A 21,524-nucleotide genomic window follows, 5' to 3' on the forward strand; every position below is an offset into this window, starting at 1 on the left:
AACGTGGACACTCAAATGTGTTATACCAAATTGTAACACACGAACACATCATGAAACAAAAATAAACTGTGCTGCTAGTCTGTATTTTTATGGACTGCTGACTAAAGCTTTGCTACCAATTTTCATGTAGATATTTGAACTTCCTATGGGTAGGCATATTTATTTTTAAGTTTTTAGCTGGGCTTTTAAAAAACTTGAGTCCATTATTATATACCCAAATCAAATTATGCAAGCAAGAGCACTGCTACAGCATGTGTATGCTCCATTGAATAAATACGAACAGGACATAGGGGCATCTTCCTGCCACGTATCCTTATCACTCCTTAACAGTTTTGCAATGACAAATTAATGTGATAATGTTGTATTAAAGAAAGTTTCCTGGCTTAACTTAAGTTTTGCCCATATTTTGTATTCATGATCAGAAACATGAGTAGTGATTAGATACCATCATTTAATTTTGGAAACAAAATTTTCTTTACTCCTTCTTTAAGCTTCTACACCATTTTAATTGCAGAGATTTTAATATTGCCAAAGACAAATTAGGTATTAAAAAAAAGTTTCGGGGCCAACCCCATGGCCAAGTGGTTAAGTTCACGCACTCAGCTGCAGCGGCCCAGGGTTTCACTGGTTCGGATCCTGGGTGCATACATGGCACCACTCATCAGGCCACGTTGAGGCAGTGTCCCACATGGCACAACTAGAAGGACCCACAACTAAAATATACAACTACATACTGGGGAAATTGGAGAAAAAAAGCAGAAGAAAAAAACGTTTCCATTTGCAGTTGGTTTTCTGTGGCAGTCAGAATTGTCCCGATATTATAAAGCCAAAACAAAATACAGAAGTGAATTTGTTGATGAAAATGATTTAGAATTGGAACTGTCACCCATATCCCTTGATTTCATACTTTTTATTAATCAAAATAGCCCATTATTCTATTGATGGATTTTATAAGTAATATTATAACTTGGTCTTAGAAAATGAATTATTACTAACAAATCTCTTTTTCTGTTTTATATAATGGAGGTTCCATTTAGAGTTTATTAGACAGAGGAGATCTACATCTGAAATAATTTAAAAACCACTGATCTGGTCCAATCCATTAACTTTACAAATTAAAAAACTAAACCTAAGGTTAAGTGTCTTGCTCAAAGTTATACAGCTAGAAAATTGCAGATGCCAGACTTCATAACCCTTAGATCACTGTTTTTTCTATTATTTGTTACATCATCTCCTATAGTACATTTAGTTTGTGCCATGCCCTTTAGCATTTAATTCCGTGGTTTATATACAGGCATTCATTTATTCAACAATTAATTTTTTGTGTACCAGGATCTCTTCTAGACGCTGGAGACATTCCTCGTATCTAGAAATTGTGCTGAAAATAAAATAAGAAAAGTAGTTTCTATTCAGCCTCCATTCAATTATGGTTGAATACATACCTGCAGTTAGCCACTTTGTGTATCTCTGGGTGATATTAACATATTATAACAAGAACTTTTCTATTTATGATTATATTTTAGGCGAGTAAAACAAGTTCTTTAGAATTTTGAAAGATGAGAAAAATAAATAATTCAATTCAAAGCACACTATTTGCATACCATCTACCTGGCAATGTGTTTGGTGACTACACGCACAAAAATATATGAAACAAGGAATGAGTATACATGAAACAGAGTGTGCTGTGTGCTGTTACATATGTGTAAGCAGCACTGTAGAATGAGAGGGGAATGAACAAGTAACTGTAAGCCAGAGGCTGGAGGGGTCTTCATGGAGGAGTTGACCCTGGAGTTTAGCTAAAGAAAGTTTAATGCAGCAGGATCCTAGGGTATCTTGGGAGGAGTGAAGAGTAAGTGTTTTTAGCCATCATTAGATGATTGAAGAATGAAAGTAATGAAATATGAGGACTTCTTATTTTGTACCTTAGGTATTCCTTATGCTTCTACTTATTTCTGTTCCTCAGTGTTAAGTTCTTTGAGAACCCAGATGGTATTTTGCACTTCCCTATCTTAGGTGACTAGCAAAGTGTTGAGCATGGCAAGAGCTCAGTATATGTGTACTGATTAATTGTGCTCATCATTCACTCAACAAATATTTTTGGCTCCAGCATGTATAGGGTTCTGTACTTTGTGATGTGAGAAATAAAGAAGTTGTGATACAAAGCAGCCTTCAAGGAGCTATGGAACCCAAAGCAAAAAATAGCGGAGATTTTTGTCTGTTATGATGACTAATGTATCCATGTGCTCATGGTGCTTATATTCTTGTTAGAGGAGAAAGATAATAATAGAGTAAATAGTAAAATACATAGTATGTTAACTAGTGATAAATACTAAAGAGAAAAAAATAAAGTAGGAAAGGGGGATATAAATTATCAGAGAGGAAAAGAGAAGGTAAAGTTACTTAATTTCTCTTGCCTTGGTTTCCTCAGTTCTAGAAAAGGAAAAATAATAGTACGTACTTATACAGTTGTGACAAGGATTAAATGAGTTAATATATGTATGCATAAAGTGCTCAGCACAGCTCCCAGAAGATGGTAAGATAAATGTCAGCTAATATTATTTATACAATTGGGTAAAATAACTTTAGCACAATAGTCATCTTATTTCCATCACTTATGGACTTCTTTTATTAAAGGATATTCTTCCAAACAGTTTTGAACTACTTTATCTAAAGGCTAAGACCCCCTCATCCACATCTTGCTCCTTTTAGCTTCAGCTTCCAGTGCACTCTCATCTAATATTACTTTCTTATTGAAGTGAATCATCGTTCTTTGATAGTATTTCTTCTAGAGAACAATATTTGCTTATCTGGCTGTCAGGTCATCATTTTCTCTTTCAGGCATCAGGCAGGCTTCCAGATCTTCCTGTGGAAAACATTCAGTAATGCATCATCACTTATCACATCTCAAGGTTAAAAGGTCTGACAAAATGAGACCTTTATGCTTGCTTACCAGCTAAAAATGAGTACAATATTGGAATTGCTATTATCAGACAGAAGTGTAAAATCTTCGAGATTAATCTTTTGGAGCTAAGATAATTTGCACAGACTGGGTGAAGTTTCAGGTCTCCTGCTAACCTTTCTTCGCCTGTTTAACCTCTGTGCATCTTCAGATGTATCCTTCCTCTTCATTTCTCTGATTCCTGAAAACTGAACCAGCTCTTTCTTTGTGCTCATTTAGTACTCCATACTTAGCCCTATCATAGCTGGTATCATTCAATGTTATAATTACGTGTTTACCTGACTGCCCAACTCCCTACCCTCCACCTCCCAGGCAATAAGCTCCTTGAAATAGGGACTACGTTCTCTTTATGTTTGGGTCCCTAGTATCCATCACAGTACCTCACATGTAGTTGATGCCAAATAAATACTTAAAACATTAAATCTAATGCCTGGAGTACCTTTAGTATATCAAGATTATAAAATATAGTTATTTAACCTTGGTCCCACATCCCTTAGTTTCTCCTATGTCTCTCCTGGCTGCATTCTGAGAAACAGCAATATTCAAGAATGCTGCTACATCCCATCCTGCACATTCCTCTGTTCTGCTTTTGCCCAAAAACAAGAAGAAAAAAAATTAGGCTGGCTTCAGGAAAGACCTCAGAGGAGGAGGAGCACCCTGTGGAGTAACTGTGGTCCAAGATGTGGTTCTTAGCTCTTCCAATTAAAAAGTGAATTCTGCCATTGCTTTCAAGGGTGATGGGCCTCTAGGGTCTGACACAGACCATCCATATTTACAAGAAATTCATTTATAAGCCAAGTGACTTATATGTTGTATGTTTTCTTTGACTGAAATACTTGTACCTGGGATCCAAGTCACTTACTTAATGATATCAGAGCATCTATGAAATCCACCAAACAATCAGAAGGTCATCCAATGACCATGGAAACAGAACAAAATGAGTTAGACTGTCCCTAGGATTATTTTACCCAGTCTGAGGAAGAGCCTTGTTAGTGTCTCCCAGATGAGTAGGAGAAAATACAGTAAGATCTCAAGTACACATTTGGAAGCTCTTATAAAATTTTTTTCCTTATTTACTAAAAGAAAATTTTTTAAATTAAGGGAAAAAATCAGTGGCATTTTATAAATCAAATCATGGTAATGTACAATTTGGTTCCATAATTCTTTGATCCCAAGATGAGTTCCTGAGATAATGGTAATATGGTATTGCTGGTGATGGTGCTAAGAAAGAAGGAAAGAGAGGATTGAAGTTGAATGAGAGGTCTCTGTACCTTCTACTTCCGCTAACTCAAGAATCACCACAGTCTTGGTCAACTCACGTTCATAAAGAAAGTTAACTGTGTTCTTGTGGTTTTAGCTGGCTTTCTGGTGATCCTACACATACTAATAATACATGATGATCCACTGAGAGTTCATCCTCCACCCTTGTGAAAAAACTATTAAGTGTAGGTTAAATGGTCATTAAAAAAAAGTAAGTTGTACCTCTTGTCAAGGGCTACAGTGAGTCCTTCAAGCCTTATCTCAAGGTCCTTTCTATTCCAGAGGTTGGAAACCCAAGTGCCTACAGAGGCCAGGCTGGTGGGAATGAAGCAGGAAGCCACTGCAGTGAACTGGAGAGCCAAGTCCTATCTGAAGGAGCAGCCATTGCTCCGTTCCAGATAATTGTTGCAAGGCAGGAATGTTGACCTAGTGTTACCACATTGTCCAGTTTCTCAGGTAAAGCAGGAAATGCAAATTTTCATGTGAAATCTTTTGGTTTAAATATCGTCAACTAATTCACTGTTGTTTTTATTCTTAAGCTGTGTACAAGCCAAACACTTCCACAAGTGGGATTTGGCCGAATCCTCCTGTTTGTAACGTGGTCTCATATGTTGCTTACCTTTTTGTTAAATTAGAGACTTTATTTTCTACAGGTTTTGCTTTTCTTCAGCATGTTCTCTAAAATACTCCAGGCCTGGTTTTGTGTTATTGAAACTCTCTTACTCTCAGGCCTGAGTACGTTGTGCATAAGTTTTCTTTGGCTGCTGCATTTTCCCTGCCACCCTCAGCATTTCAGTGAACAGTCAAATGTAAACGGAGTCTCCTTGAGACACTTTTCATATGACATCACTAAACATCTACAGGTATTATTTTGTTCCTGATATATGAGCTGCACAAACACAGTAAAAGATCATTTATTTTGTGGGGCTTAGACATTGTATGCTTTGGGCTCCCCTTTCTAGAATCCACACAGAGACCATCTTCCTCCACTTGCTGCTTGACAAACCTTATCAGACAATTTATTAGACAATAGTTGTCTTTTGTATTTAATTATGTTTGCTGGAGATATTGATTGGACTTGAATGTTTCTAGATATTTATACATATTGAGAGACAATGTTTTTGGGTGGGTTTCTTCACTGGCTGAGGAGTCTTCCTGTTTTCACTTTAAGAGTAACCTGATTTTCAAGGTTATTGGGGGGTACATTACCTCTATGCAGAACTAATTACTCCACGTAGAAACTTGGCTTCCACTGCCAGGTGAATTGAAGAGTGCGAAACATTTTTATAGTAAAAGTAGGTAAATAATAGTTGTTTCAGTATACTGTACAACCTAAAAAGGGCATTAATTCACAACTGTGTCAGTTTTAGTACAGTTTAAGGAGAAAACAATATTGGTGTACATCATTTTTCAACAATGATTTGATCTACGTGTATTGAGATACACCTTGAATAGCCAGAACACCAGTAATGCATAGATAAGATGCAAAAATTATTCTTAAACTTGCGTAGTGCACTCTTAAATAGATTATATCAGTGTAGACAAGTATTTTTTTTTTCTTTGAGAAAGATTAGCCCTGAGCTAACTGCTGCCAATCCTCCTCTTTTTGCTGAGGAAGACTGGCCTGAGCTAACATCCGTGCCCATCCTCCTCTGCTTTATGTGTGGGACACCTGCCACAGCATGGCTTAACAAGCCGTGCATAGGTCCGCACCCGGGATCCAAACCAGGGAACCCTAGGCTGCCGAAGTGGAGCATGCAAATTTAACCACTGTGCCACCGGGCCAGCCCCAGACAAGTATTTTTTATAAATATTTCCTGTTAGAAACTTTACTATACTATGTCAAAGCAAAAATAGCAAATTATGCTGGTGGCTAATATACAGAAATAAGTCATAAATAATTTTTCCCTCAGAATTCTAGTGACTTTATCAATTAGTTCACGTATGTTCTGGTATGACCTATTACTACATTTTAAAAGAGTTCTCTAAATTTTTTTTAAGGATATGTATTTGGTAGCTGGTGATTATTCACTTTTTCTCTTTTAAGATAAAATGCATAGTAAGCTCCTCTTACATATGCATACAGACCCTCACTTTTCACTTCCATATATATTTTTAAAGGCACGAAGGGAAGCTTTAACTTGAGGTTAATTGTCTCAATTGCTTTTTCTTTGCAGTCACATAAATGGCAAGGGCAAAGACAAAGTCAGTTAGATTTAGTAATATATGTGAATTACTGGATATTATAAGGGAGAACTACAAGAGGAACCAAAGTTATACTTGGAAAGCTAAATAATGGTTGGGGAAACCAGGGAAGGCTTCTTTGAGGAAGTGACGTTTAAACTGAGATAAATAGGAGTTGGTTTAGTGAAGAACAAGAGGGTCAAGATGAGAGACGGTATTCCAGGCAGAAAAATAAGAGTAACACCCTGAGGCATTTTAGAACCAATCAAAGGGATAGCCTTAATTTTTCCTTCTAGTATTTAGATCATCAAGGTTAATGTGGTATTCTTTCTCCCTCTGTATCTTTTTCTCTACTTTGCTAAAACTGAAAGAGAAATAATAGGATAATACTAGGCACAAAGCCTGTGACTGTTTCCAATAAAAAAGCTTCCCTAATGCTTTTAAGGATCAGGGAAACATTAATTAGCTGTTGTATAAATATAACATATAATTTTTTGGAAATAATGTTTTTTTTCTGATTACAGAACCAATATATTTTTATTACAGAAAATTTCAAAAAAACAGAAATCAATGAAGAAAATAAAAATCACTTGTGTTCCCACTACCTAGAGAAAACCACTGGGAGAATAGTGCTATTCTGTTCCTGTCTCTGCATATGTATTAGCATCTTTGCAAATGAAGATTTATAATTACACATGCAACTTTGTAGTATGGTTTTTTACCTGACCATATCATGGACCTTTCCCAGGGCTATTAAATTTTCTATAACATTTTAATAGCTATGTATATATAATAACAACTTGGATATTTATTGTGTGCTAAGTACTGGTTTAAGACTTTTAACTTATTAGATCCCCAGAACAATTCTATAAGGCTGTAATCTCCATTTTATAAGGAAAGAAAATTTAAAATTTGCCCAAGGTCACAAGCTAATAAAGGGTAGAGCTACATAGCTTCTCAATACTATAATTGATTTAAATAAAACCATATTTTAGAGTATAGTATAGTTTTTAGCTGTTTGACGTAATGTTCATGATTCTATGGATTAGCAGTCTAGGCTCGACTCAGCTGGGCCAGCTCATCCCTGTTCCACATGGTGTTGGCTGGGCTCACTTACATGACTGGGGCCTCAGCTCGACTGGCTGGACCAGCTGGACTTCTCTCTCTCTACATGGTCTTGCATCCTCAAGGGGGATAGCTCAGGTTGTTCATATGACAGTGGCATTCCGAGAAGCAAGAGTGGGAGATGCAAGGCCTCTTGAGATTTAGGCTCAGAACTTGAACGGTAGCATATCCATCACATTCTGTTGCTCAAAGAAAATCACAAGGCCAGCCCAGATTCAGTGTGGAATAATAAATTCCACCTCCTGATGGAAGGAGCTACAAAATATTTGTGGCCAATGTCAGCCTAGTATACTCAGCATTTAGTTCTCTGAAGGCTTCTCTGTGTGACTACATTGGTAACTTGCTGAACGTTTGTAGCAAGAAATGACCTGATATAAATAATACTCCCGACCATAGATGGGCGTAGGCCAGGATGCTTGTTACCTAGACTCTGAAGACTGGCCTCACTCTCAGGAGCCCATCCTTTTACCTTCAGAGTTTGTGAAAAATGTGGTCTTCCTATGTGAATGTGATCCCTCATGCACGGGTTGTGAACTTTTACATTCTTCTGCACTGAAAGGGCAAGGACGTCAGGAACTAGAGAGTTTCATTGATTAGGGCAGGAAAGTTGTGCTTAAGATATCCTGATACAACTGTGTAAAACAACTGCAAATGTACTAGGGATACTTGGGCTGAGTAAGTAGAGCCTAACAGAGGCACTAGATCTCTTAGAAAAGATGTATCTGAGAGGTGTGTTTTAGAAGAGATGGCTGCACAATGAAGATAAGAACCAAATGGAAATAATAACCAGAGTGAAAATAGGGTTCATCTATTGGAAGGTGTTTAAAAAATGAAAAAAGATATAACTGCAAGATAAGTGTGCTCCTAAATAAAAGTGTAGCTTGAATAAATAGGTGAAAGGTGAAACAGATGGGAAGTTTGGATGAGGAGACTGGCTAAGTGCTGTGAAGGAGCTGTTTGAATAATTGACGTGAGGGTGAAAGATAATTGAAAAGGGCAAATGTCATTTAGGGTTACTCTAACAAGCATAATTTAACTAATAATGATGGAAAGATTATGAGTACATCCTTTTATTATCCAATCAAATGATAATTATGCTGTAGTCATTCAGACATTACTCTCCAAAATGCTAATGCTATTTTTTAAATCCAATCATATCTGTTGTTGGAACTTAAGTATAGAGGTAGGTTTTATGTGAGACTTGTTCTCAACTGGAGAACATGAGGCGTTCACTCTTGCAAGTGTGGGAATGGAGTGGACTTCTTATTTAACTTTAAATATTTCATGAACTTTATAAGCATAGTATAAAAAGTATAAATGATGATTAAGACTTATATAACACATTAAATATTGGTGTTTTACCCAATTTACATAGTCTCACTTTGATAAATCTATAGTTCACTGGGTATTTATTCTGTCCTGCTGTATGTCCAAGTAACAGCACAAGATCAGTGTGTGATGTCATTATAAACATTTGAATAGAATTTACTTATCAGATCACATGGCTCAAAAATCAATTCATTATTTTTACCATTAGTCAAATTTGTGTGTCATTATTCAGAGGAATTCATGATGTTTGATATTATTCAGAAAGATTTATAAAAAGAGCTACTTACTTATTTTCATGATGTCGTATTCTCTGATATTTAATTTTGATGATGTTTAGGGTATAACTTTTAAAATATACATTTAACACTGCATAAAGTAGTGAGTTTATTCTTAGGTTGACAAGAATGTCAGTAAAGCAGATTAAAGAAAAAAGGTCTATTGCACTAATTAACATCCTGTTGAAATATGTTTAATTTTTATATTATTGCATTCATTTATTATAATGGTTCCTTTATTAATCCAATTAAAGTGTGTATATAAACCACTTAATAAATAAAACTGATGAACTTACAAATAAAGCATAAATTTAGCATATTAATTTTCTTAGAATCTCTATCATACTTTTTCTACACAGAAATTATCACCCAGAAATTGTGAGATCATTAGGGACAAATCTAGAGTAAAAAATCCTTCCTTTGTGTATTTTGCCAACATGCACACTCCTTGGCTTCTCTTGGCCTCTTTTAAAAACTTCTCTTTCATTTTAGACATGTGTTGCTCAAACTTTATAAGCCTACATGGTAAAAATCAGAATATAAAATTATACTGACTAATTAGAATATGCATAGTCTTCAGGAAGTATTTAAGCACCCACTGTAGGCCAGGTACTATACTGGGAACTGAGAATATAGGAGAGCCTAGAGAGACAAGGTCCCTCCTCTGAGGGAGCTTACATTCCTATGGGGAGAGAGTGTCAATAAACAAACAAATAAGAAAAAAATTGGATAATAAGAGGTATCAGTAAATTTAACAAAGTGTGAGAGAGTACCTAGGGTTTACAGTATAGTCTCTTGAGGAGATGACATCTAATGTGAATTCTATATGGTTGGAAGAAACCAATGTAAAGAAGTAAGTCAGGTCATAAAATTCAATTCACCAAAAGCCAATTCTCATAGACCAATTTGCACATTGAAAGGAAGAAAGAAAATGAAAACATTGGTAGAATTATGGCATATATCCTCCTCAGAACACCCATATACCCCACTTTTTGAATTTCATTATTGCTATCAGAACTGTTTGTGAAATAAATTTAAATTTTATCATAAATATAAGATCTGTCCTTGATTCTGAGTATTAGTGAGATGGAGGTGACTTTTATAACGCAAATTCTTTTCTGTTTTAACCTGTGTCTGTTGGGCTTAAGCCAAGCCATATAAACAAAGTGGGTCATAATGGAATCTTTAGGAGAGGTGAAGAGAAAATGTTGTAGATATGTATTTTTTATGTTAAATCTGGAATAGAGGAGAAACTGTTATTTTTATCATCCAAACTATAAAATTAAAGCTTGACTAAATCTTGAATGATGATTCTATATAGAAAATAGTGTTATCAAAATCTCGAAGGCAAGTAGAACAGATTTTCATATTTAGCAAAGAGGGCATGCATGGGTTTCAGAAGTTTGAGAAACATTATCTGATGTGCTTTCTTAAAACTACCCTCCCGGGCCGGCCCCGTGGCCAAGTGGTTAAGTTCTCGCGCTCCGCTGCAGGTGGCCCAGTGTTTCGTCAGTTCAAATCCTGGGCACGGACATGGCACTGCTCATCCAGCCATGCTGAGGCAGCGTCCCACATGCCACAACTAGAAGGACCCACAACTAAGATATACAACTATGTACCAGGGGGGCTTTGGGGAGAAAAAGGAAAAAATTTAAAAAAGAATAAAAAATAAAACTACCCTCCTGGCACTTCAAGAAATTTACCACAGCCCTAAAATTATGCAGTTCTATTTTATCAAATAACTCTGAGTGAATTATCAAAATGATCATAGATTTATGTATGGGAATATTTATCTCAGATTTACTTGTACAGTCATGCATTCCTTGAGAAATAAGTCATTAGGTGATATCGTCATTATGCAAACATCATGGAGTGTACCTACACAAACCTAAATGGTATAGCCTACTACACACAGGCTATGTGGTACTAATCTTAAGGGACCACCGTTATATATGCCGTCTGATGTTGACTGAAACGTCCTTATGCGATGCATGACTGTAATTGTGAAAATTTAGGAGAAAATCTATGTCTACAAAAGGGAAATTAGTAAATAAATTATATACATCAATCCAGGAAATTTCTGTCCAGTGATTAAAAGTCATATTTTGGAAAAATATTTAATGCCATAGTAAAATGCTCAGGATGAAAATAAAATACAAAGAGGTAATAATTCAGTATTTAAGGAAAAAGGCACGTTTATTCATAGGAAAACTTTGCAATCAGTACAACTACTTTGGAGAGCAGTTTGGCAGTAAAGTTGAAAATGTGCAGACCCTACAACCCAACATTAATATGGTTGATATACCCATAGATAAATAGTTGCATAATCATGTGATAGAATATTATTCAGATGTTAAAAATTAATGAATTGGATCTATATATCTGCACCAGAAATAGATCTATATATCTCAACAGAGATAGCTCTCAAAACAATATTGAATTTTACAAAGCAAGTTGCAGAATGATATATATGTATAACAGTATTTATGTAAAATTTTAAAACACATTTAACAATACCAAATGTTGTTTACATATACACGTATGGGTAATAAACATATAAAAACATAGCCTGGAAGGATACAGACCAGAATCACGATGATGGTTGCCCTTGGGGTGGAAGGAAGGAGAATATTACTAAAAAGGGAAATGGGATGGGGATGAGGGTAGGGGATAGTGTTTAACTTCATCTGTAATATTTTCTGTCTTTTATTTTAAAATATAAGCAAAACTGACAAAATACTTATATTGTGAATTTGGAATGGTAGTTCATTGTTTATTAAACTCTTTTTTTTATGTGTGCTTTTAAGACTTTCTACAAACAATGATTTTAAAAAAGTACATCCATGTTTGCAGTGGTTATTATTCACCAGTGAGATTACGGTTCAGTTTTTATTTTCATCTTTTTAAACTTCTCTGAATTTTCTAATTTCACAAAATGAATGTTGAGAAAATCAGTGCCACTTACACATAAATAAATGATAGCTATATAATTACTGGGCCTCTGCTCTGTGAGGTGTTCCTTAAGACCCTCACAATTGAGCTGCCTCTAGAAGGATGAAGTATGAGCTACGAAAGGATGACCCTCCCAAAGACAAAAGGAAGTGAGTGAGGGCTGGCTGCCCACACGGTGTAGAGATGTGAAACCTGCCATGTCCTAGGAAGAGAAACAGGGACGTTAGTGTAGGCCAGCGGGTCTCAAACTTGATCATGCATCAGAATCACCTAGAGGGCTTGTTAAAAAACAAGTTGCCCCCCAAAGGTTCTAATTCAGTAAGTCTGGGGTCAGGCTTGTAAATTTGCATTTCTGACAAGTTCCAGTTGTTATTGATAATGATGCTTGTCCCAGGACCACACGCTTTGAGAACTGCTGGTCTAAGCAAAACCCAGCCATCAGATATTTGTACTTTTGATTACTGAAATGGAAGGGAGACATTTGGCAGGAATCACTTTAATGTTATTATCTGGCAGATCTACAAATTACTTAATGGAGCAAGCCAGCCAGTCTTGTGGAAGTTGGAGTCACATGCAGGAGCAGACAGACCCCCAAAAAAAGGCATCAAATGGTCAGAAAGCTCAAAAGTAGGGAAAATGAGAGCTGGTCCAATCTAATGATCAGAGACCACTGAAGAGATTTCTTTAGGAAAAACAAGGTCATAGAATGAGCATGAAAAGGGACTATAAAAAAACAGGTTCAGTCATCAGATTCTGTTGCTATTTGACAAAACCCAGAATCCAGGATGGCACAAAATTCGTATCTCTTTCACATCTTTCCCTAGTACTGGGTAGTGCACTAGGCAAGAACTTCTTGAGAAACAGGGGCTGACCCTGCCTTGCTCTCTCCATCCTTTCTCCTCTTCCCTCTCTCCTTTTCTGTACTTCCACACTGACCAGCTCTTTAGTGCCAAATATTACACTGGGCTTTGGATAAAGTGGTGTCTTACCATCTTTGTACTTCAGCACATAGCACAGTACCTAGTATGTGGTAGCTGCTCACTAACTGCTGAATGAAACATGAATAAACACATACATGATCAGGTTAAAGGTACAGTGAATGGAAGACAGAAATAGGACACTCTGCCTGCAACTGGGTCATTTCTGTGAGAAGCACAGACACAGTGGAGTGGGCCCAGCATTGCAAATTACCAGCTTGAGACACCATTGGGAATATTACTGCTTGGCATTTTTCCTTACACCACTAATACTTCCCAATACATTTTTGCTTCTTTTCCCATTGCCTGCCCGTGTTTCCCATACCCATAAGCATGGTTCCTGACTTTTTCTAAATGAGTATACTTCATTACAACATTCTCTGTCTCAGAACTGAAGCTGAAATAAGACATATGTCTGAATGCATGATGCCTTTTACTGTGAGGCATTCTTCTGCTTTCCCAATGAAGAGATCCAAAACAAAGTTTGAGGGCAACTTAAATATGTAGACTTTTGGGAATGTAGCTTAAGTAGTTATGTGTCTAATTATATTGTTTAATTTGTTGATTTTATACATGCGTATTTAAAACATTATCTAAATTAACTTTTATTTAAAATTTTTAAAGAGTTTTAATACTTCCATATGAATCTTAAGTCATTTAACACAGTTTTCCAGAGCATGTCATCTTCACTTCCAATTAAGTTGTTTGAGATATGGCATCTTTTAATCTGTGGATGATGCTGTCACTGGAAATTTTTATTACAAACAACAAGTCCCACTCATATAGCACTACAACAGTTTTTTTAATTCATCCTTTAGTGTAGTTTTACAAGTCCCACAATGTGACACTATGTAACACAATGTAACGCTATGTATTAAATTAATTATAAAACGTCTTGTTTACTGCAACCAATAATGCTAGCAACAGAGACATCACTTTCTCCACCAGGATTAAGTACTAAATCTTTTTTAAAATTTATTTGCCATCTTTTTTTATTTAATAGTTCCACTAAGATGACCTCTTCTAAGCTTTCCACACTAGCATTGATTGCTGCTGTTTCAAGCCAGGATGTGTTCCCCATACAGCACAATAAAGGAATTAGGAGAATTCCTAATAACAGAATTCCGTAACAGAAGGGAATTTGTAAATCTTGACCATAAAGCAACTCTCCCTCTTATATTCAAGAACAGTGGGGAAAAACCTTCACTTATACTAGGAAATTTACTGTAAGTTTATTTCCTTTTAATTTTTTCTTCAAAAAAAAAAAAGAAACGTTTTCTTCTTTAGGCCAATATGATGATTAGAAAAGAAAAGTAAATTATAGGAGTATGTAGAATTAAGTGATCAAATGTGATTGGATTAACACAAATTTTCAGTTGTCAGGTCATGAGAGGTGATAGATATATTTTTATTGTGTGTTAGAAGGAGGTTGTGTGTGTGTAGTGCCATAATTATGAGTCTATCTCTAGTAATTAGAAAGCTGCATGTGGTAAAGAGCAAGCAAATTGGTTTAACTGGAATAAGTGAATCAAGTTGGAAGGAGAAAACAGGTGGACTTTAACACGTGATTTTGACAGCAGAGGATATCAAAGTGGTTTGATACACTTAGCAGTTATTCTGTTTTACAAGTGTGCAGCTTCTCAGTTTTTCAACACTAATATAGAGATTACATATTTACATATGTTTCAGGCTACATTATTGGAATTTTGAAGACATGAAAACATCAGATGAACCAGCCTGCAACATCTTGAATTCAGATTGGAAGATGAAGAGAAAGCTTAAAGAATGTGGCCTATAAAGGCGGGTAGTACCTGGAAATATTAACCAACTCACACTGTAAAAATGAAACCAGTTTCTAAATACTAGAGGTTATTTTAGTCCAACGTCAATGTTCAAGACAAAATGTTGAACTAAAAACTTTACACTCCTCCCCTCCCCCACTTCAGACAGGTACCAGCATTGTTGAATATGATTTTCCTTAGTCAGAAACACTCATTTTTACCCATGTAGCCCATCCTTAGGAATTAAATACTGGTTATTTAATGTAGATTATAATGGGAAACTGATTTTTTCCACAATGGCAGATTTCAAGGACTTGGTTCCAAACTGAGCCGAAGCTTCCCAATGCATTTTGTACAGTCTGGGAAAAACTGTGCTGCATTGGCCATTTTTGAAGGCCACCATGCCCTGTAATATAAGGATATCATCTTATTGCTGATATCTTTGGAGAGTCCCAAGCAGACACAGAAAATGAATGGAGGCAAGGAGTGTGACGGAGGGGACAAGGATGGAGGTCTTCCAGCTGTACAAGTTCCTGTGGGTTGGCAGCGTCGTGTGGATCAAAATGGAGTGCTTTATGTCAGGTGAGCCCTTATGATTACCTGTGTTACCTCCAAGGGTACAGTCCCCAAATTAAGAGGTAGAGTCTGTTCTTCTTTGAGGGAACAAAATACCATGACTGACAGCATCTCAAATAAATTTGAATAAATGATCTTCAAGCTAGAAATATTTGAGTTTTTTAATTCCGTACTATTTTGCAGTGTAAATTGCCTTAGATTACCAGAGAGAATTTTTGTGCATTATTTCTGTGTATATAAGGTGTCATTCTGCTTATCTCTTTAACAAGGATAAAGAAAAATATGAAGATTTCTAAAAGAACCATATAAACATCATTACCACATTCACAGGAGAATAAAAATACTGGAAATAGACCCAATGTCTCTTAAAAATATTGTTCTAGCCTTCATAGTGCTTCAGCTGGCTTTTCTAATGTAAAGTTGAGTATTTTTATCTATAAGTAGTTTCAATTATTAAACTTCTTAATGCCTGATATTTAACTAAAAATAATTTCTGTATTTTTTTGCACAGTTTTTTAATCTATTCTTTTGCATATAATGGTAAAAAAAAAAACAAAAAGTCATGATGAAGATGGCTCTTCATCTCACAAGTAAAAATTATACAAAAAAAATGCAGATGCCTGCTCTTAACTTTTGATGGCATATGTCTCCTGTAAAACAAGTTGAATGGAATCACTGAACTGCTGGCAAGAAGTTTTAGTCTTATTATTAAACAATTGGCACCTAAGTTCCTTACTTTGTAGTTTTCCAGTAAGTATATGAAAGATTAGGATACCGTAAATTTTTCTTTGTGGTGTAATAAAAAAAACTATTAGAAATAGACATAGAACTTTTTAGAAGATATCACACTGCATCACTATGTTAATGCTGTTACTTTCAGTGCGGGTTGTTATATCCAAGCTCCAACGGAATTCTCCATTTGTGTAAAGATGTATTTACATGACTGAGGTCTTTTCCGTTATAGAAACACAAACAACTTTATGCCATAACAACTCAGAAAGGCAGTTCAGGTTTTATCCTGGGTTCGTTTGTTTTATGTAAAGTGTTTGTTGAGGTTAAATTTAATTACCAATTGAAATTCTTTTCCACATAAATTTTTTGTTTCTATAATATTAAAGATGTGCTTGGTATTAACTGGAGTAAAGGGATAAGAAAGCAGAGAATGTGGAGCCTGTTCCATGGTAGATAAGATGGACAAGGACACATAGAATAAATTCCTCAGAGTGTTCCTATTGCCACTACTGTTAACAAACTCCCAGAAATACTTTGTTATAACTATACAGCAAGATATCAGTGTTGTTATTCATATTTATGATTTTTCTGGTTTGTAAAGAGCAAATATATTTAGTTTAGAGCAAACGACTCTAAAATCTTTATTTATTTATTTTTTTGCTTCTGAAAGATAAATCACCTTTTCAAATTGCTGAGAGTGAAGCTGAAGCCAGTTAAGTCTGGGAATCTGTCACTTATCTTGTTCATGATTTTCCAAGTCTGACTGGACTTCACTATCTGTTAGTGTGAGTTCTCCAAATCCAAATCTGTACACTAAGAATTATTTTAGAAACTAAGTTTGCCAGATAAGCTAAAACCTTCAAATTAAATTAAGCCAGCATGAGCTCGGTTTGTTTCTCTATGACTAGTTAACATATTACTGCTTGAACGTATATAGGAGGCTAGCCCTCCTTCTATTGCTCCCTTCTCGACGCGCAGTTTGCTTGTAATGTTTAGGTTAGTCTCCAGCTGCTCCTGCCTCAGGGTAGCGTTGAGGCTACACATTAAATTTCCCACCTGCTTCCAATCTTCTAAGCTTCATCTATGCCATACGACTTGTAACTATTTTTTTAGTTAATTATTACTCCCAAAAGTTAATTAAAGAGCTACAACTGAAGGAAAGGACCCACTGACTGATGGAGAGGAAGTGTTTTTAAAGTGTCTAGAGTAGATACTCTAATAGAATTAAGAAATTCTTGTCTTCAGGTTTAATTTTACAATTAAATTCCTCTAGGATTCAGTCTGTACACTTTCTTTAACTGTAAAACGTTAGGCAGTTTCTTTTCATAAAATTCGTGAATTCTTCCCTTGATAACTGTGATTTTGTTTTATCAAGATTAGCAGACCTCCAAAAACTTGTTGCCCCTGCTGCTGGGGTGGAACTCAATTCTGTAATAAGGGAATTATTATTCTTTACATGTCATCTGGAAAAATTTGTTAGCCTAAATAAGTCAGAGAGTGTGTTGACAAAGTTGAGGATTTTAATTGAGATTTTCTACATGCATAAGTCACTTATATGATTGTCCATAAATAAGAATTGCATTTTAAAACTGAGTCATTTATAGATACAAACCTACTACCTGTGTTTTGTAGCAGCAAAATAGTCTACCTCCAATAGTGTAATGTTTTGTATACGAAATGGAGAGTATTGTTTATGAATAAATTTGATCCAAAAGCTTAAGTGAAGGTTTTGGTAAATAGATATTCTTGGTAAAATATATAGTAAAAGATATTCTTGAATGAAAAGTATAGAATAATGTTCAAAGCATAATGTGCATTTAAGTTGTAATATCAATGTATAAATAATAGAAGTCCTAAAATGGAAATTGCTCATTTTGAACTAACCCTCATTGTAAATGAAAATCAAAGACTTATCCTGTCATCTGAATTAGTACCTAATCTGTAGACTTGAACTTTTTTTGTATTCACGTATTGTACTGACTTTTGTGACCTGAAGAGTAGTAACATTGGGTGCACTAGCCAATTAGCAGCCAGAAGATCTGCAAGGCACATTTCTGCTGCTTAAAACCGTATTTCCTCAAGACTTGCCCATCCTTTGTCAGCTCCGCTTGGCTCCTCTCTTCTTGTCAGTATGGTTTGGCTCTTCAGTATAATTTGAGTTGGGCCACACTGATCTAGCTTCAAAGAAACACATGGATGAAGCAGAAAAAAGAAAAGCCTGTTTTTACATAGGGACAACTTGGTTCTAGACTTCAAGATTAAAGGGAAGAACTTGTTAGCGTCAACTTTTGTAGACATAGCAACTTTCTGGTTTGACCTCCAATGTGTTTCTAAATTTCAGTTTTTCCTCAAATAGCTTTAAAAGTAGATCTTGTAGTTTAAAATGATAATGATTACTTTCATGTAGTTTTCTTGTTCCTTTCTTGCCTGTTCTGTCCTTAAGAATAGCATTTTTGCCATCCTTAGTCCACTCTTGGTTTTCAAAATACTTTTATTTAATTTTCTATGAAGATCTGTATTTTTCTGAGAAATATTTTGGTTCAGAAGAAAGAGCAATGGCGTTAAAGGCTATAATTTAGTAGCTAACATAATATTGACAAAGAAAATGCTTTTCCTTAGTCGAAAATATTATCCTGTGAAGGACAGTAAGACTATAAATTATGGCTTTTTTTCATATAATATGTGCAGTCAGAATTATTTCCTGATGTTTTTTTAAACTATTTTTACAGTCCCAGTGGGTCTTTGTTATCTTGCTTGGAGCAGGTTAAAACATACCTGCTTACTGACGGAACATGCAAGTGTGGCTTGGAATGTCCTCTTATTCTTCCCAAGGTAACCATTTCACAATAGATCTATCAGCAGTTTTCTATTTTTTAGGTGTTTCATATATTTGCTTTTCTCATTTGGCAGTTCATTTTTATATTACTTCAATAATATGTGCAATTTAAAGTCTTTATCTGATTAGATATCTTTTGCATGCATTTTGGAATGCTTAAGGATTGTGGAAAATAGTTCAAATCCAAGACTCATTTTCAAAGGTAACAAACCTATGTTCATATTAAATATTTCATTAAAACCTCTTTTGCACCTTTTCATTAGAGCTATAGCTATGCTCACTATTTAATAGTGCAGTATTTTCTTTCCCTACTATAACTGCTCAATCTGCAATGTTATTTTTAGCACTAGTGTTGATAAATCTGCCACAAATGTTTCTAAAATCACAAAGCTGAACCCTGCTAGCCAAAACGTGAAACCCTTACTCCTTTGCAAGGTAAAAAGTAAAATCATTTTAAATGATAAAATATTATTTGCTATGGAAACAAGTCATGTTCTCTGAATATCTATTATAGAGATAATTTAAAATAGTTCTAAAAACTAAAGATTAATAGATAACTCTTTCCTTTTTACTTGTGTGTCACTCATTCCAAAAAAGTATTTGAAATAGCTTACAAGTATATAGATATTTTTAATAGATAATAAATAATATAAATAAGATATTTTTAATAGAGTAATAGATCTTTTTAAATAGGTGAAAGGGTAGTCTTAATATAGTAACAAAATAAAGCAAAAGAAAAAGTTAGCATGTAGAAATGTCAGCTTTTAGGGTTTTTAAACTGTACTTCATCTGTTTTTATACTAACGTTAGGAAGGATCTAAAATTGGGGAGATTATCAGATGTTATACCTTTCCATGTATTTATCTTCGCTGTCTTAGAATTAAGATGATTTTAGTTATTTGCCACTAAAAACTATGAGTTAGCAGAAGTATATATTAAGTTATATAAAGTTGCTTTTCTTAAATTTAAAAACTTGAAAAAGTTTTATTTAGATTTATGGCTTAATCTGTGTAAAACTTTTTTTTTTAAACAAAGAGATCTTTTTATTTAATGTTTTTACAGACGTATTCTAAACAAAGGCTGTGCTTTTTCCAGGTGTTTAATTTTGATCCTGGAGCTGCTGTGAAACAGAGAACTGCAGAAGATGTTAAAGCAGATGAAGACGTCACAAAGCTATGCATACATAAAAGAAAAATCATTGCAGTGGCAACACTTCATAAAAGCATGGAAGCTCCACATCCTTCACTGGTGCTCACCAGTCCTGGAGGAGGAACAAGTATGTAATATGGTGAAGGCTTTAGGAATTTTCCTTCCCCACTCCTCTCCTGGGGAAGGAATCATAAGAAATCACTTTGCCAAGCGTTTTCCAAGTCCACTTTTCAAGCATACACAATGCTTAAAGTTATGTATGTTTTCTCATTTTATTACAAATAGCAAATTAGTTCTGAAAAATTCCTATGAAACCAGTTCCCAAAATTTCCTATCCAAACTACCCAGTTAAACAAGCAGAATAAAAACTACTTAGCACATGCAAATGCTATGCAGGTATGTAGAGCTGAGTTAACAAAAGAGAAAGTGCTACTGATTTTTAGGAAACAAATATAGCCTTTTTCCTAGGGCTGGATTGAAACAGGTGGTATTAAGTCCTCAAATGCAACTACCAATGTTTTCGAGAACTAGCAGTGTTATTCTTTCAGTCATTTAATAGCCATTTATTAAACACCTACTAACAGGAATCACCTTGCCAGGAACTTTCTATAAGTCCCCCAACACATACACATGCACACATGCTTTTGTTTTTTAAAAATTTCAAAGCTGAAGGAAAATTACATGACCAGTTCATTGAGTACCCATGTACCCTTCACCTAGATTCACCAATTTGAATTTTGTTGCAGAAGTTGCAGATATGGTGACAGTTCACCCCTAAGTATTTCAACCCTCAAGAATATTCCTCTACATAAACCGCAATCTAATTATCACATTCAGGAAATTTACATAATATTATTATCTAATATGCAGCCTATATTTGAATTTCTCCTATTGTCCTAATAATTTCTTAGATATTTTTTTAATCTAGTCTTTTTTAAATCCAGGATGCAAAGATTGTACACTGCAATTAGTTGTTACATTTCTTTAATCTACATCAATTCACTAGACTTTTTAAATCTTTCATGACAATGACATTTTTGAAGAGTCTGGGCCAGATGTTCCTCAATTTGAATTTGCCTGATTGTTTCCTCATATTTATTTTTAGGTTAAACAAATTTTGGTAAGAATGCTGCATAGGTGATGTTATATCCTCATTAGGAGGCATATATTATCAATTTATCTTATATTGATATCATTAAGTTTGGTTGCTTAAAGTTATGTCCATCTGAATTCTCCATTGTTAAGGTACCCTTTCCCTTTATGATTAATGTGTAATCTGTGGCATTATAGTTCAAGACTGAGGAACTTCTTTTTGTAATAAACTAGAATATGAACTCCCTCCAAATTACAGTCTACTTAATACTTGAATAATGATTCAGGATAAATATT

General features: G+C 35.0%; 1 protein-coding gene across 28 annotated transcripts in view; it reads left to right on the forward strand.

Moving 5' to 3' along the window:
- MBD5 (methyl-CpG binding domain protein 5) overlaps positions 1–21,524 on the forward strand; it is a 416,685-nt gene that overhangs the window by 341,366 nt on the left and 53,795 nt on the right. For 14 of the 28 annotated variants that reach the window (XR_011428206.1, XR_011428208.1, XM_070240856.1 and 11 more), the window contains 5 exons: positions 4,502–4,675; positions 14,751–14,861; positions 15,146–15,424; positions 18,880–18,982; positions 20,082–20,262. Coding sequence is in view for 26 of the 28 variants with exons in the window: in XM_070240856.1 (XP_070096957.1) it covers positions 15,312–15,424; positions 18,880–18,982; positions 20,082–20,262 (397 nt within the window). In the remaining 2 variants the exon portion in view is untranslated. Of the gene's footprint in view, positions 1–4,501; positions 4,676–14,064; positions 14,288–14,750; positions 15,425–18,879; positions 18,983–20,081; positions 20,263–21,524 lie in introns of all 28 variants that reach the window. The other 14 variants (XM_070240859.1, XM_070240857.1, XM_070240848.1 and 11 more) reach the window with 4 other exon arrangements.

The sequence above is a fragment of the Equus caballus genome, chromosome 18 (assembly GCF_041296265.1).
Source record: "Equus caballus isolate H_3958 breed thoroughbred chromosome 18, TB-T2T, whole genome shotgun sequence".
Lineage (NCBI taxonomy): Eukaryota > Metazoa > Chordata > Mammalia > Perissodactyla > Equidae > Equus > Equus caballus.